Here is a 14,477-nt window from a genome sequence, read left to right as displayed (position 1 = left end):
TTTTATTTATTTAAAATTAAAAGGGAGTGGCACTCCTATAAATACTTAGCAAAACTAAAGGGATGTCGAAAAAAGGATGTTATTTTAATTGTATTGATAAAAACATAAAAACTCAATTGTTATGATCTGAAACAAAAATAGTGGTAATTTGTAAATTAATTTTGAATTAATAAACGAAAACATCAAAATCTAGTTAAGAGAGAATCTACTCCCGTAAAATATCTAAACTAAATTATCTACTTATTTTTGGTCAAAAGCTCAAGTGGAGCTGATTTTGTTTTAAATTAGTTTGTTTTTTTGTCGGTTTTACAATGACAAAAATACCTTGTTTTGTCAAAAAAAAAAAAAGAGAATACCTTGTTTTGTTTTTAGCAGAGTATGACAAAAGAGAAGGAAGTTGCAGTTGTATAAAAAAAATTAATAAGTGAATAACGCAGAGAATAAACTGACTTTTCAGTGAAATCATTCATACATTCATTCCTTCCGAAATCTCGAGATTGGTTTTTAGAGATGGTGGAGACGAGGCGTAGCTCTTGGGCGTCAAAGCGGCTCTCTTCTTCTTCTTCTCCTCCTCCAGAAACTTGACCATCACGGCCTACCAAACGATCCAAGGTATAATAGTAGTATCAATCAATCCCCATTGGAATGGTGAATTTCGGTTCCTGAGCTTAGAGTTTCTCTTCTTATCTGAGTTTTTTATTTTATTTTGATGGAAAGAAACCTTAGAAGGCTAAACCGGAGAGTGAGGTTCCGATTGTAAATCAAATTCCGGTTCCCAAGTCCGGAGAGCTTCTGATCCCAAGATTAGTAGTGATTTAATCCGCAAGTCCAAGGCTTTTTGCATGTTGCAATTGTTATCCTTCTTAAAAGTTATTTTTTGGTCTTTTTGCTCATATGTTTTCCCGCTAGGTGAAGAACTTGTGTCTGAATCTGACAAGTCGAAATGGACTAAAAGGCTCCTTGTGAGTGTGTGTCTGGTTTCATACCTTGTTTGCATGTTGGTGTTCAGTTAATTGAGTCGAGTGGGGATTTAGCCGACAATGTACGTTAGTTGATCTAGTGTGGGGATTTTTTCAACGATTACTTGTCTTGTTTCTAACCCTCCTGCTGAATAATTACTTGCGTTTTCACAACCCTCATCGTGAGAGGCTCTGTGTTTACTGTTGGACGAAGAGGATGATGCGATTTGTCTATCAAAGATCAGTCCATGCCCAGTCTTCTTTCTGAACTGAGGCAGTCTCAGGTATTTTTTGGACTTCTCTCTTATTGCTCAAGTGCTCTCTCTACTACCCTAAAGGACACCTTTTTTGAATAAGAATTCTGAATTATAGACCCTGCCTGCAGTATAATCTGAATTTTTACTTGTGATCTATTCTGAAAGTGACCTTTTCCCATGTGTTGCAGCAGCATCACATATGGCCTGCAGGTGTTGGATGGGATTCAAAACGAAAACAAGAGCACAAAGAAATCTCTCAAAGTAATATCCATAACCCTTGTGTCATTATGCCTCCTAGGCTAAACCTAGTTCCTTCTGGATTTTAACAATACCAATGCTATATCATTGCAGGATGTTGTTACTGAGAATGAATTCGAAAAAAGACTATTATCAGTCGTCATTCCTCCAAGGGATATTGGTGTTTCGTTTGATGATATTGGAGCTTTGGTAAATGTGAAAGACACCTTGAAGGAGTTGGTGATGCTTCCTCTTCTGAGACCTGAATTGTTTGGCAAAGGCCAGCTTACAAAGGTACCTTTATCGCTTTTCAATTTCAAATGTCCTGTTTCGCTCCCTCTTGCTTGGGAACTGAAATGTAACTCTTGTCTCATGCAGCCTACAAAGGGTATACTGTTGTTTGGATCGCCTGGTACAGGGAAGACGATGCTGGCAAAGGCGGTGGCAACAGAGGCTGGCCAAGGTATTATTTCTTAAAAACTGAGTCAATTATGATTCCTCTGAGATTGAATTTGACATTTAAAGGTTTGTCTTGCAGTGGTTTGGTGAGGGAGAGAAGTATGTAAAAGCTGTTTTCTCTTTAGCAAGTAAGATAGCTCCAAGTGTTATTTTTGTTGATTGAGGTATGTTGCAAGACTTTGAAAAGACAGATCTCCTCTGCTTTCCGTTCTTTGAATGTCTTTTTGTGCACGATCTCATTTCAGTTTCTAAAGCCTTCTGAATATGTTTTTTGAATGGAAACGAAATAATCTAGGTTGATAGCATGTTGGGAAGACGCGAGAATCCAGGGGAACATGAAGCTATGCGTAAAGATGAAGAACGAGTTCATGATAAACTGGGACGGCTTACGCACAAAGGATAAAGAAAGAGTGTTAGTACTAGCTGCTACAAACAGGACATTTGTTTGACTCGCAGGAGAGAAGTGTGGCTCAAGCCGAAAACCGACCAATGCCCCAATTGTATAGTAGTACAGACATTAGACCCTTGAACATGAATGATTTCAAGACCGCACATGAACAGGTTTGAGGGACTGAAACATATAGTTTCACATATGGTCAAAGAATTGGGATTTAATAGGGGATGTTTTGTGTTGTAGGTATGTGCTAGTGTGTCCACTGATTCATCGAACATGAACGAGCTGCAGCAATGGAACGAGCTATATGGAGAAGGGGGGTCAAGGAAGAAGACATCACTGAGCTACTTCATGTAAAGAGAAACAGAGAGGTTGTGTACAGAGAGAAGTCATTTATTTACAGAGAGAAGAGTTATTTATTTACAGAGAGAAGAGTCATTTATTTTTATTTCTCTAAATCCTCTGAGAGATTGATGTACAATCTATTTGTAGATGCTCTTATGTACTCCATATACAGAAGGATTAGGTATCTTACTGCTAATTTTATTTAAATTTATGGGTAAACTCGATGCAGCATTCGGTGGCAACACTACAGAAGCTATGAATTGTGTATGACATCGTTGTCTTCTGCTCATTGTGTGCTATAACAATCTTTTTTTTTTTGATAAAATGTGCTATAACAATCTTGTTATCAAGTTCTTAATTAACATATGCAAACTTATAGATAGCATAGGATGCTTAAGAGTTTCACAAACAAATGGTCACTCTGTGTATGCAAAACACACTCGCAGAGGAAAGCAAATCATAATTATAAGGTTTGAGCTTTTCTTTATTAGATGACAATCAATCAAAACCAAGGATCTTCAAGTATTGGTGTCAAACTTGAGATGCCACACAAATAAAGTTGGTTATACTCCAGTGAAGCTTCGACATTGATAGTCCCAATACTCTTTGGCTTGCTGCAACCTCTCTGCTCTCTCTGTTTTACGCCTTTCTTCCCAATACTCTCGGCAGCTGCATGCATGCATTTACATCATGTTTCATGTTTTGTACCCTAAAAGACAGGTTTATAAAGACTATATATATATATAGGAGATTGGTCGTATATTAATTTACCTTCTCTTAAGTAAGATACTGAGCTCGTCCAAGTGAACAGCACCTTTATAAACGCAAACCTGACATGGCATCAGAGAAATGCATTAAGATCATGAAACATAGCAAGAAAGAATGTGTCTTAACTAACCTCACGGCAAAGCGGGCATTTTTCAGATGGGTCTGCGGCTTTCAAGCCATCAACTACGTTTACTGACGCAGCAGAACATGCACACATGTAGCAATATATGTGACCGCAGGTTAATGATATCGGATCAAACACCGTGTCCTGTTCATATAACATTTTAAATTTTTTAAAGAAATATATCATTTTTGGACAAAGATTCTTTCAAACCAGATACTAAAAAGACTTTATCATAATAATAAATAGAAGAGTGGAACAGCACTTTGACACAACAACGCGAAGACTTTTATCATTATAGGCTGATAATATCTTTTTATTTTAGATTATTATGAGGTCAACTACATTGAGATTCCTTTGAAGTCATGTTAAGATTGCTTACCAGGCATATTGAACAAGTCAAGTCGATGTCAACTTTAACAGAATCAGAGAGCTCGCAGGAAAGAAAAGGCTTCCCATCATCAAAGATAAAAGAGCAACCACCAAGGAGTGATGGAGGAGAAGCCAAAACAGCTCCAGACTCCTTCTGAGATTCTTTTAGATTGATGTGAAACGCCATAAGCTCGCATAGCCATGGTGATTGGAGGATTTCTATTCGCATTTTCTGGACCTGCGTCTTAAACGCTTGTCCTTGGCTTGACTCATGAATCTGCACGGCAAAGGATACTAATATTAATACATATTGAATACATAAGAAGTTTTTGCACAAAAAAAAAATTGAATACATAAAGAAGTTTTTATTTTATTTTTACATTAAAAAATCATTCTATTACTCAAACATCAGGATCGAGGTGGTCTGGAAAGTCAGACAGAACAAAATAAAAGAGTGTTTAAAGATCATCTTGTAGAATATTTCATAGGTAACCTTGTCGTATTTCTTGAGGATTTTTCTAATGGCTACGGCGTTGATGAGGGCGTAGTTAACCAAGTCTTTGCCTTCTTGGATCAAACCAAGATGGCTCGTTTTGCGGGTATTGCCTGTGAACCAAGTAAGACACTTTTTGAAACTAGAAGCTAAATGTAACTCAAGAAGCTTCTGTGCATTCTCGTTAAACCATACTACTATATCCTCCATTTCCTTCTGAAGCTCCGGGAAAAAGGTTCCATCACAAACTGCACAAAGAGTTTAAAGAACAAAAAAAACATTATATGGTGTTTTGAATCTTTTTGACATGATTTGATTCTCATGAGAATGGTAAACTGTACCTGTGCATTCACGAGGACAGTTGTTGCCATGTTGTTGACTGCTCGAAGCAATAAGAGAAGGAAGATGATCTCTTCTTCTGCATTTCTTGAGAATCTTCTTTAGCTTCTTGAAGCCGACACCAGGTAGATTCTTCTTCTCCTTCTGTTCTTGCATGTACTCCTCATACTTCTTACAGAATTTCATTTCACAATCTCTCCCAAATGGATATGGGTCAAAAATATGATCAACAGAACACACACAGAAAGCTTATAGATTTAGATGACCATCAACAAACTCAGCCCTGAACAAACAAGATCTGATCAAGAAAACTACAAGTCTACAACCCTGATGAATTTTTTCTTCCCTCTTTCTCTCTCTCCTCCCTGGCTCTCTTTCTCTCTCTCTCTCTCTCTTGCGTCTCGTGTTGGCTTTACTATGAGAAAAAAAAAACAGAGACGTATTTATAAACAGAGAAAGAAGGTGGTGAGGTCGGCGGAAAATAACTTCTGTTATAAAAATCTTAAAAAGCAAAAGTCAAATGTTTTTCTTTTTTTTTGTTGCTGGGGAAGATATCTCTTGTTAAAAGGTGTTATTTGTGTATATATTGAAGGGCGTAACTGAGATTATTGTATTTAACAGAAAGATTGACTATTGGTCTATTTCAATTTCCATTTACCAAACACTAATGAATTGATAGATTCGTTATGATAAATTAAGGATTTTTAACACTAAAACTCCTCGAATAAATTTGTTTTGGGTTAAAATCCCTAAACTAAGTATTTAACGAAATAACCCCAAAATTAAATATTTAATGAATTAAACCCTCTCAGGTCATAATTACCAGTATTACTGGTAAATTTTTAGTTTAGAGGTTTTTACATTAAGTAAACATAGTTGGGGGGTTTTATCATTAAAATAAAAAAAAATAAAAAATCCAAAATTATATAAAATTATATAAAATTAGTAACTTTGGTTTTCAAAATTAGAATTTTTAATTTATATACATATGTGAGTATGATTTTTTTTAAATCAACACTATATATGTATAAATTAAAAATGTAAAAACCCAAAAATAGAAAAAAAAATTATCTAAAGCTTTACCTGTAATAAAAATTATCTAAAAAATTAAAAAATGTAAAAGACAATAAAATATACCAAAATTATATATTACTCCCTCCGTTTCAAATTATATGTCGTTCTAGAGCAAAATTTTTGTTTTAAAATAAGTGTCGTTTTCGGTTTTCAATGCAAAATTTATTGAAAATATTCTCTATTCTATTTTTATATTGGTTGATGTGTATTGGTAATAGTATTTTTATTTTGGAAATATGTAAAATTAAATGTTTTCTTAATCTGTGTGCAAAGACTTAGAACGACAAATAATATGAAACGGAGGGAGTATCTAGTAACTTTAATTTTCAAAATTAGAATTTTTAAAAATTTCTATAAATATATGAGTCTGGTTTTTTTTGAAAAAAATCAACATTGTATATGTATAACTTTAATTATACATTTTTATTGATACATATATAATGTTGATTTAAAAAAAAATCTGACTCATATATTTATAGATTTTTTTAAAATGCTAATTTTGAAAATTAAATTTACTAGATAAGATATAATTTTTTTATTATTTTACTTGTCTTTTACATTTTTTAATTTTTAGATAATTTTTAATACAGGTAAAGCTTTAGATATATTTTTTTATTTTTGGGTTTTTACATTTTTAGTTTATACATATATAATGTTGATTTTTTAAAAAAGCAGACTTATATCTATATAATTTTTTTAAAATGCTAATTTTGAAAATGAAAGTTACTAATTTTTAGTAATGTTATTATATTTTGGATTTTTTTTAATGGTAAAACTTCCCAACTATGTTTACTTATTGTAAAAAATCCTAAAAATGATTTTTAACACTAAAACCCCTCAACTAAGTTTGTTTTGGGTTAAAACCCCCAGACTAAGTATTTAAAGAAATAACCTCCAAACTAATTTTATTTAATGAATTAAACTCTCTCAGGTCATAATTACCAGTACTACTGGTAAATTTTTAGTTTAGAGGTTTTTACATTAAGTAAACATAGTTGGGGGTTTTATCATTAAAATAAAAAAATTAAAAAAAAATCCAAAATATAATAACATTATATAAAATTAGTAACTTTGGTTTTCAAAATTGGAATTTTTAATTTATATAGATATGTGAGTCTGATTTTTTTAAATCAACACTGTATATGTATAAATTAAAAATGTAAAAACCCAAAAATAGAAAAAAAATTATCTAAAGCTTTACCTGTAATAAAAATTATCTAAAAAATTAAAAATCTAAAAGACAAGAAAATATACCAAAATTATATATTATCTAGTAACTTTAATTTTCAAAATTAGCATTTTAAAAAAAATTATAAATATATGAGTCTGATTTTTTTTGAAAAAATTCAACATTGTATATGTATAACTTTAATTATACATTTTTTATTGATACATATATAATGTTGATTTTTAAAAAAATCTGACTCATATATTTATAGAAATTTTTAAAAATGCTAATTTTGAAAATTAAAGTTACTAGATAAGATATAATTTTTTTATTATATTTACTTGTCTTTTACATTTTTTAATTTTTAGATAATTTTTAATACATGTAAAGCTTTTTAGATATTCTTTTTTATTTTGGGTTTTTACATTTTTAATTTATACATATATAATGTTGATTTTTAAAAAAAGCAGACTTATATATCTATATAATTTTTTTAAAAATGCTAATTTTGAAAATTAAAGTTACTAATTTTTGTAATGTTATTATATTTTGGATTTTTTTTAATGGTAAAACTCTCCAACTATGTTTACTTATTGTAAAAAACCCTATACTAAAGATTTACTAGTAGTATTGGTAATTATGATCTGAAAGGGTTTAATTCATTAAATAAAATTAGTTTATGGATTATTTCATTAAATACTTAGTTTGAGGATTTTTATCCAAAACAAACTTAGTTTAGGGCTTTTTCACATTAAAAATCTTTGTAAAAACCCCTAAACTAAAGATATACCAGTATTACTGGTAATTATGACCTGAAAGAGTTTAATTCATTAAATAAAGTTAGTTTATGAATTATTTCATTAAATACTTAGTTTGAGGGTTTTTATCCAAAACAAACTTAGTCGAGAGTTTTTTACATTAAAAATCCATAAATTAAAGAAGTATATGTAGTGATGACCACGGGAAATCGGCCAATTCATACCTCAACAGAGGACCGCGGTCCCGTTCAGTACATAAATTCGTACCCTGTGCTAAAACATACATCAACACGTAAAAATTTCAAATTTCATACATCAACTAACAAAATTCGGTTTTTACATACATTGACCGTTTATCCGTTAGTCAAAGAAAACAGAGTCTAAACTATCCGTTAAATATTGATTACGTGGATTTTTTATATTTTAAATAATTAATAATTAGTAAAAAATTCTAAAAAAAGGAAGAGAAGAGGATTCGAACATGGGTCTAGACAACACATCCACTGGCCTTTTAACCACTGTAACAAACAAGATTTAATGATTGTATTCTCCATAGTTTTTATTTATACCTAATAAATATTTCATGCATATATGACAATTCTATCAAATAATTATTTAAATAAACAATGAAAAATAAAAGTTTATTCTCTCAAAAAAAATTTGTCGAAATATATAACTTTTTAATTCAAAATTTTTATTAAAAAAAAAGATTTCCAGTTTTTTTTCCAATGTTTTGAAAATTTTTAAAGATAATTCTCCTAAATAGATTATTTTCAAATTTTTGTCACAAAAAGATACTAGGGATGAAAATGACCAATTTTATTTCATTTAATAGGTATGAATATCCTTATATACAAAATTATTTTTTATAGTTTCAGATTATATGTTTTTCTTTTTTATTTATTTTTAGTTATTTCTATTTATATATCTAGGATATAAGGATCTTTTACCTATTAAAAAAATAATTATTTTATAGTTTCAGATTACATGTTTTTATTTTTTATTTTTTATTCTTATATCAAAATAGTCTATTTAGGAGAATTGCCTTTTAAAAAATTTCAAACATTGAAAAAATGGAAATATTTATTTTTATAAAAGGTTTGAATTTAAAAATATATATATTTCGATAACAATTATTTGAGAGAATATTTTTTTTTCATTTTTTATTTAAATAATTATTTGAGAGAATTGACATATTTGAATGAAATATTTATTAGGTAGAAATAGAATCTATGGAGATTATAATCAATAAATCTTGTCTGTCATAGTGGTTCAAAGGCCAGTGGATGTGTTGTATAGACCCAGGTTTGAATCCCCTTCTCTTCCTTTTTTTAGAATTTTTTATTAATTATTAATTATTTAAAATATAAAAAAATCCACGTAATCAATATTTAACGGATAGTTTAGACTCGGTTTTCTTTGACTAACAGATAAACGGTCAATGTATGTAAAAGCCGAATTTTGTTAGTTGATGTATGAAATTTGAAATTTTTACGTGTTGATGTATGTTTTAGCACATGGTACGAGTTTATGTATTGATCGGGACCGCGGTCCTCTGTTGAAGTATGAATTGGCTGATTTCCTGTGATGACCACATTGAATACAAATCACATGCGATCTAATTTTTAATGCCGCGTGGGAGCGAATGTCTGGTTTCTGAAGTTTAGGACTCTTTGCTTTGTTGAATTTGTTAGTCATATACCTGAAAATTCTATAATTTTGTTGGAATTATAGTATTTTATTAATTCATAAAGTTATTAATTTATAAAAAAGATTGTTTTTAATTTAAGATATATTTGTTGCTCAAAAAAAATTTAAGATATATTTTTTATTTAAAATAAGAAAATATTTGATTTTTAGTGTATATATATACTATTATTTTAAAATTTGATATTTATATTAGTTTATCGTATTTTGGTATAAGTAAAATATGTTTCAATTTTCATAGAATTTAAGTATAGTTTAGATATAAATTTTACTATATTTCATCAAAATATATTAAATTTAAGAAAATATAAAATAATTATAAAATAAACGATACAACAGCGTGTTCGTACTTATATAAAATATGCATACATATATTATTAATTTATCATTTTAGTAGAACTATGTTTACATACATAGAATTTTCTAAAAATTACTTCTTATTATTTTATCGATTTGTATCGTATTTTAAATCAGTCTAATTAGAAACTAAAAAAATTTATTAATCTATAATTTTATTAATTTATCGAGTTTTAATTTATAGAATTTCTACTATATCTGTTTTGTAAAATTTAAACAGCAGATTAGAAATAATTTTGGTATATTTTACTTGAAGCAATTGTCTGGGAGTTAATTTACTCTTCTTTATTTTTGGAAACCAGCCTTAAATATTACTTTTTATTATAGATGCATAAATTCAAATTACTAGATCTCAAAAGAAAGTAGATTTTATATCTACAAAAATTTACTTTCATTATTATTATCTTTTGAAATGTTACTGGTTTAACTACTAAAAATAATGGAGTTTAATGATTTTCAAAAAAAAAACAGCATTAGTCTAGTAACATAAGTAAAAATAGTAATTTTTAATTTTTAAATATTGTTTTAGTATTTTTTCCCTTTTAGTTACATTTATATAATTATCACTTTTACATCTAAATGGGTGTATTCTTGAATGTATATTATATTGGTTATCTAGTACAATAAAACTGGAAAAAACTAACTGAAATTGTTTATAGAAGTGATGAATTTGTGAAATTTGATTCCATGAATAAATAAGTTGACACAAAACTTCCATGATCTATATCTCTATATTAGGAGTTTAATATCCACTGATAACATAGGATAAAGATGCCACCACAAAGACAAAGGGCATACGCTTTGAATGTTTTTTTCTTCTCGGTGGGGTCAAATTAGAAACTTTTTTTGATAATAATAAAGATATAATACAATTTCTTGGAAGTTTAGATTGGTTTGGATTTCGCCACCAAAACTTTGCTTTTATCATTTTCAAGCCGCGCAGTTTGTTTCTTCTAACTTTATGGCCCCTTGTATTAGTATATGGTTTTACTATTATGTACAATATAAATTTTCTATCAGCCATCCCACCAGTCCAAAGTTTTTTTTTTTTCAGTCCAAAGTTTTTTTTTGCTAAAATAGTTTCGGGATCTAAGTCCAAAGTTTCTCTAGTTACACTATCTTTAATGTTGATTCAGTTTAATCTCCTTTGATTTTTTTATTATTGACATTTCATATTTCTGTTCTCCTCAAAGAATGTGGTTCCTTTCAATCTTACAAACAAAATTAGCGGGAATATGCTCTTTTGCTTTTAAAAAGTTTCAAGGAAGATGCTCAAGTGGGAATGACAACTTGCATTTTCTTCTTTATTTTATCTGAGTGGTGTGCAATCTGAAATGTTTACTAGAAAGCTATGAATCATATTTCTTATTACATGTCCACATTAATGACGTAATGTGAAGACATAGTATCGTGATTTTTCATTTGGTTCTCTTGGTTTAAACGTTTCTTGATCCAGCAAACACCTTATCGTCTATTCTTGTATCTAAGCTTACTTAAATCATTTGTTTCCATATTATATACGAAATTTGAAGTTACTTATCAAGAGAGTACTAGATTGTGACCCGCGCTTTTGAAGCGCGGGATATTTTACGATGAAAAATTTCAGTAATAATTTAACAAATATTTTGGTAATTTTTAAAGAGTGTGTATTTAAAATATTTTTGTATTTAAATCAGTATTTTTAAATTCAACCCGATTGTGATTATACCGGTTAATCCGGAGATCTGATAATTTAATTTATGTTTTTAAAATATTCATATTAAAAAATCACTAAAACCCGAGACTAACCGATTGAACTGATGGATGACCGATATGTAATCTAATTAGATTTAAATTGTAATAGTTTCATAATTTGTAATCTTATAATCAAAATTTTAAAGTTTACTATTTTGCAATTTATGAAATTATGACGTTTCTACAAAATTTTAAAGAGAAAATGATAGATATAAAATAACTAAGATTAATTATTGTATTATTTGGAAACATTGATAGTAGTATAAAAATTCTATTGTTTGGAAACATTAATAATATTATAAAGAAATAAGTATTTTGTTTGGAAACATTGATAGTAGTATAAAGAAATAAGTATATTGTTTGGAAACATGGATAATAGTATAAAGAAATGAACATTAGTGATTTAATGTATGTTTAACTATAAAGTATAAATGTGTATTTAATTTAAAAACTTACAAAATAAATGTTAGGTCCAACAGAATGTTTCTGTTTTAATAAGATAGATTCGTATCGAATTTGTAAATAGTGACTATTTTAAAATCTAATTAACACATGTCCAGTTACATAGAAATGAGAGTGTTTTCAAAAAGTTCAAAAATGTCGACAAGTGAGGAACACCATTACACATTTACCATGCAAAATGCTCATTATTTTATTCAATTCGACTGGTTGTAGACATTTTTAGGCCCAGTGGTCAATTGGAATGACGTTTCAAAATTAAAAAATATAAAGCTAGTCAAATATATATTTTCTTGGGAAAATTGCCAATACAGAACAAAAAAAACAAGGTTGTTGTCCCTTTGGTATAAATCATTTTTTGTCTAATTTTTCTCCTTTTTACCCTTTGTATTTCTGAAAACTAATGAAATAAATACTTTTATGAATCAAAAAAATATTAAAAATATAAAAAATTAATAAAACACCTATATACACATGCTGGTATTTTTTTTTTTCAAAAAGTTGATAAATAAGAATTTGAAAATACGTTCTACTAAAGGTAGAATGTGCCTTCTACAGAAAATGGTATAGTAGAAAGCGGTTTCTAAAATAAACACGTTCATCTACTATTTTTAGAACATACATTCTACTATTTACTAATTTTCTAAGAAAGTAGAATGCGCATTCTACTAATCCTAAAGCTATCTACTTTTCGTCCGGAAGCATCTTCTACTTTTATTAAGTATTCTAAATTTCGCGGAATGTGTTTTCTAAAATGTATTCTTCCGTCTACTAAAAGTAGAAAGTGTGTTCTGGATTTTTTTCAATGTTCTAAACTTTTAGAAGGCGCCTTCTACGGATAAGATTACCTGATTTTTTCGAAAATTAATGAAAATTTCAGTTAAGGAAATATTCTAAAAATCTCCTAAAAATATTCTAACTTCCTAAAACGTGTTATTTTCGATTTTGCTTGTCAAAATATTTTAAAAAATGATTCCCCCTTGTTTTATTCATTAATCTATGGTTTTCCATAGTTTTTCTTTTGATTTTTTCACAAACTATTGTTCTCTATGATACATATCTATACAACATGTGGTATTTTGAAATTAGGTGCAATTTTTTGTAAAGTTTATTTATATTTTTATAAAGTTTACAAATTTTATTTTTATTAAAAGTTTTGTTAAAAACATTTTTAAAATTTATATTTTTATTAAAAAGTTTGATAAAATTAAAATGGTTACAAACGTTTTAAACTTTTTATAAAAATAAAACTTTGTAAAATGTTTTTTTATAAAGTTAGTATAAAGTTTTTATTAAATTTTTTGTAAAGTTTTATTTTTATTTTTATAAATTTTAATTTTTTATTTAATTACAATTTTATTAAAAACGTTTTAAATTTTTTATAAAAATAAAAATTTGTAAATTGTTTTTAATAAGTTTATTTAACGTTTTTATTAAAAATTGTAAATTATTTTTATTTTTACAAATTTTATTTTTATTAAATAAAATTTTAAAAGTTTTATTTTATTTTCCCTTTTTAAAACGTTTTTAATTATTTTTTTTTTAAATTATTTTAGTTTAATGTGTTTAATAAAAACTTTAAACAAACTATATAAAATTTGTAAACTTTATAAAAATAAAATAAAACTTTACAAAAAAAAATTAATAAAAAGTTTAAACAAACTTTATAAAAATACATTAATTTTTTTTTATTAAAAATTTGATAAAATTAAAAAGTTTACAAACATTTTAAACTTTTTATAAAAAATACAGCTTTGTTAACTGTTTTTTATTAGGTTGATTTAACGTTTTTTTATTTTAAAAAAATTGTAAATTATTTTTTTTATTTTTATTAAGATTTACAAAGTTTATTTTTATTAAAAAAAAATTTTTATTTTCCATTTTAAAACGTTTTAATTATTATTTTAAAAAATTTTATTAGCTTAATGTGTTTAATTAGATTAATCAAGGGTTAGTTTTGGGATTATGAAAAAAATTATACTAAAAAGACAACTAAATGATGGTTTTATACTATAGGGACAACCATGCTGAATTTTTGTTCCGTTTTGGCAATTTTCCCTATTTTCTTAAGTCAAGGTTGGTAATTTAGCATAAGATAGTTTTATAATGTTTAAAGAAAGATACAACAATGAACGATGTGTAATAAAGTACTCTGATGAATTTAGGATTCGGCGAGAAAACATTGTCCCTTGCGTGAATGAAATGCAAAAGACACCTGGGAATAACGTAAGTAAGTATGCCTTTTATACAAAAACGTATAGTTTCTTACATGATACGCAATATTGTAAAAACTAGGTAGGTCAAACACGCTAAATCCAGTTCCAATGTTGATCCGGAATGTCGAGGAAGCTTATATAAATTAAAGATAACAGAATTATTCTTGAAGAACTATACAACTTCACAATTATTTATTTTCATCAAAAAAGAAAAAAATCCATAACTATTACATTCGTCGTAACGGAAGAAAACACCAACA

The 14,477-nt window shown here is 27.8% G+C and overlaps 2 protein-coding genes across 5 annotated transcripts; one reads left to right on the top strand and one right to left on the bottom strand.

Annotated features, from left to right (window-relative positions):
* Window positions 1-392: 392 nt before the first annotated feature.
* On the top strand, window positions 393-2,870 carry LOC108858474 (outer mitochondrial transmembrane helix translocase). 4 transcript variants are annotated; one of them, XM_056986150.1, is made up of 9 exons: window positions 393-612; window positions 718-1,043; window positions 1,145-1,243; window positions 1,427-1,477; window positions 1,568-1,747; window positions 1,832-1,916; window positions 1,992-2,076; window positions 2,208-2,473; window positions 2,550-2,870. In XM_056986150.1, the coding sequence occupies exons 3-7, from the start codon at window positions 1,208-1,210 to the stop codon at window positions 2,000-2,002; spliced, it is 363 nt and encodes a 120-aa protein (XP_056842130.1). In that variant the 5' UTR covers window positions 393-612; window positions 718-1,043; window positions 1,145-1,207; the 3' UTR covers window positions 2,003-2,076; window positions 2,208-2,473; window positions 2,550-2,870. The 4 variants fall into 4 exon arrangements, 2 of the variants coding, with proteins under 2 accessions (XP_056842130.1, XP_056842131.1); XR_008934370.1 differs by having other exon boundaries at window positions 397-612; window positions 718-1,243; window positions 1,405-1,477; XR_008934371.1 differs by having other exon boundaries at window positions 398-612; window positions 718-1,243; window positions 1,408-1,477.
* A 78-nt stretch (window positions 2,871-2,948) lies between these two features.
* On the bottom strand, window positions 2,949-5,167 carry LOC108863559 (E3 ubiquitin-protein ligase NLA). The gene is made up of 6 exons (XM_018638022.2): window positions 4,747-5,167; window positions 4,406-4,653; window positions 3,923-4,189; window positions 3,550-3,687; window positions 3,423-3,481; window positions 2,949-3,320 (listed from the first exon to the last, which is right to left on the bottom strand). The coding sequence occupies exons 1-6, from the start codon at window positions 4,928-4,930 to the stop codon at window positions 3,215-3,217; spliced, it is 1,002 nt and encodes a 333-aa protein (XP_018493524.1). The 5' UTR covers window positions 4,931-5,167; the 3' UTR covers window positions 2,949-3,214.
* Between the last annotated feature and the right edge of the window lie 9,310 nt (window positions 5,168-14,477).

This window comes from Raphanus sativus, chromosome 5 (assembly GCF_000801105.2).
Source record: "Raphanus sativus cultivar WK10039 chromosome 5, ASM80110v3, whole genome shotgun sequence".
NCBI classification, from domain to species: domain Eukaryota; kingdom Viridiplantae; phylum Streptophyta; class Magnoliopsida; order Brassicales; family Brassicaceae; genus Raphanus; species Raphanus sativus.
The sequence above is the reverse complement of the archived record's forward strand: the minus strand, read 5'-3'. Positions and strand labels throughout refer to the sequence as shown.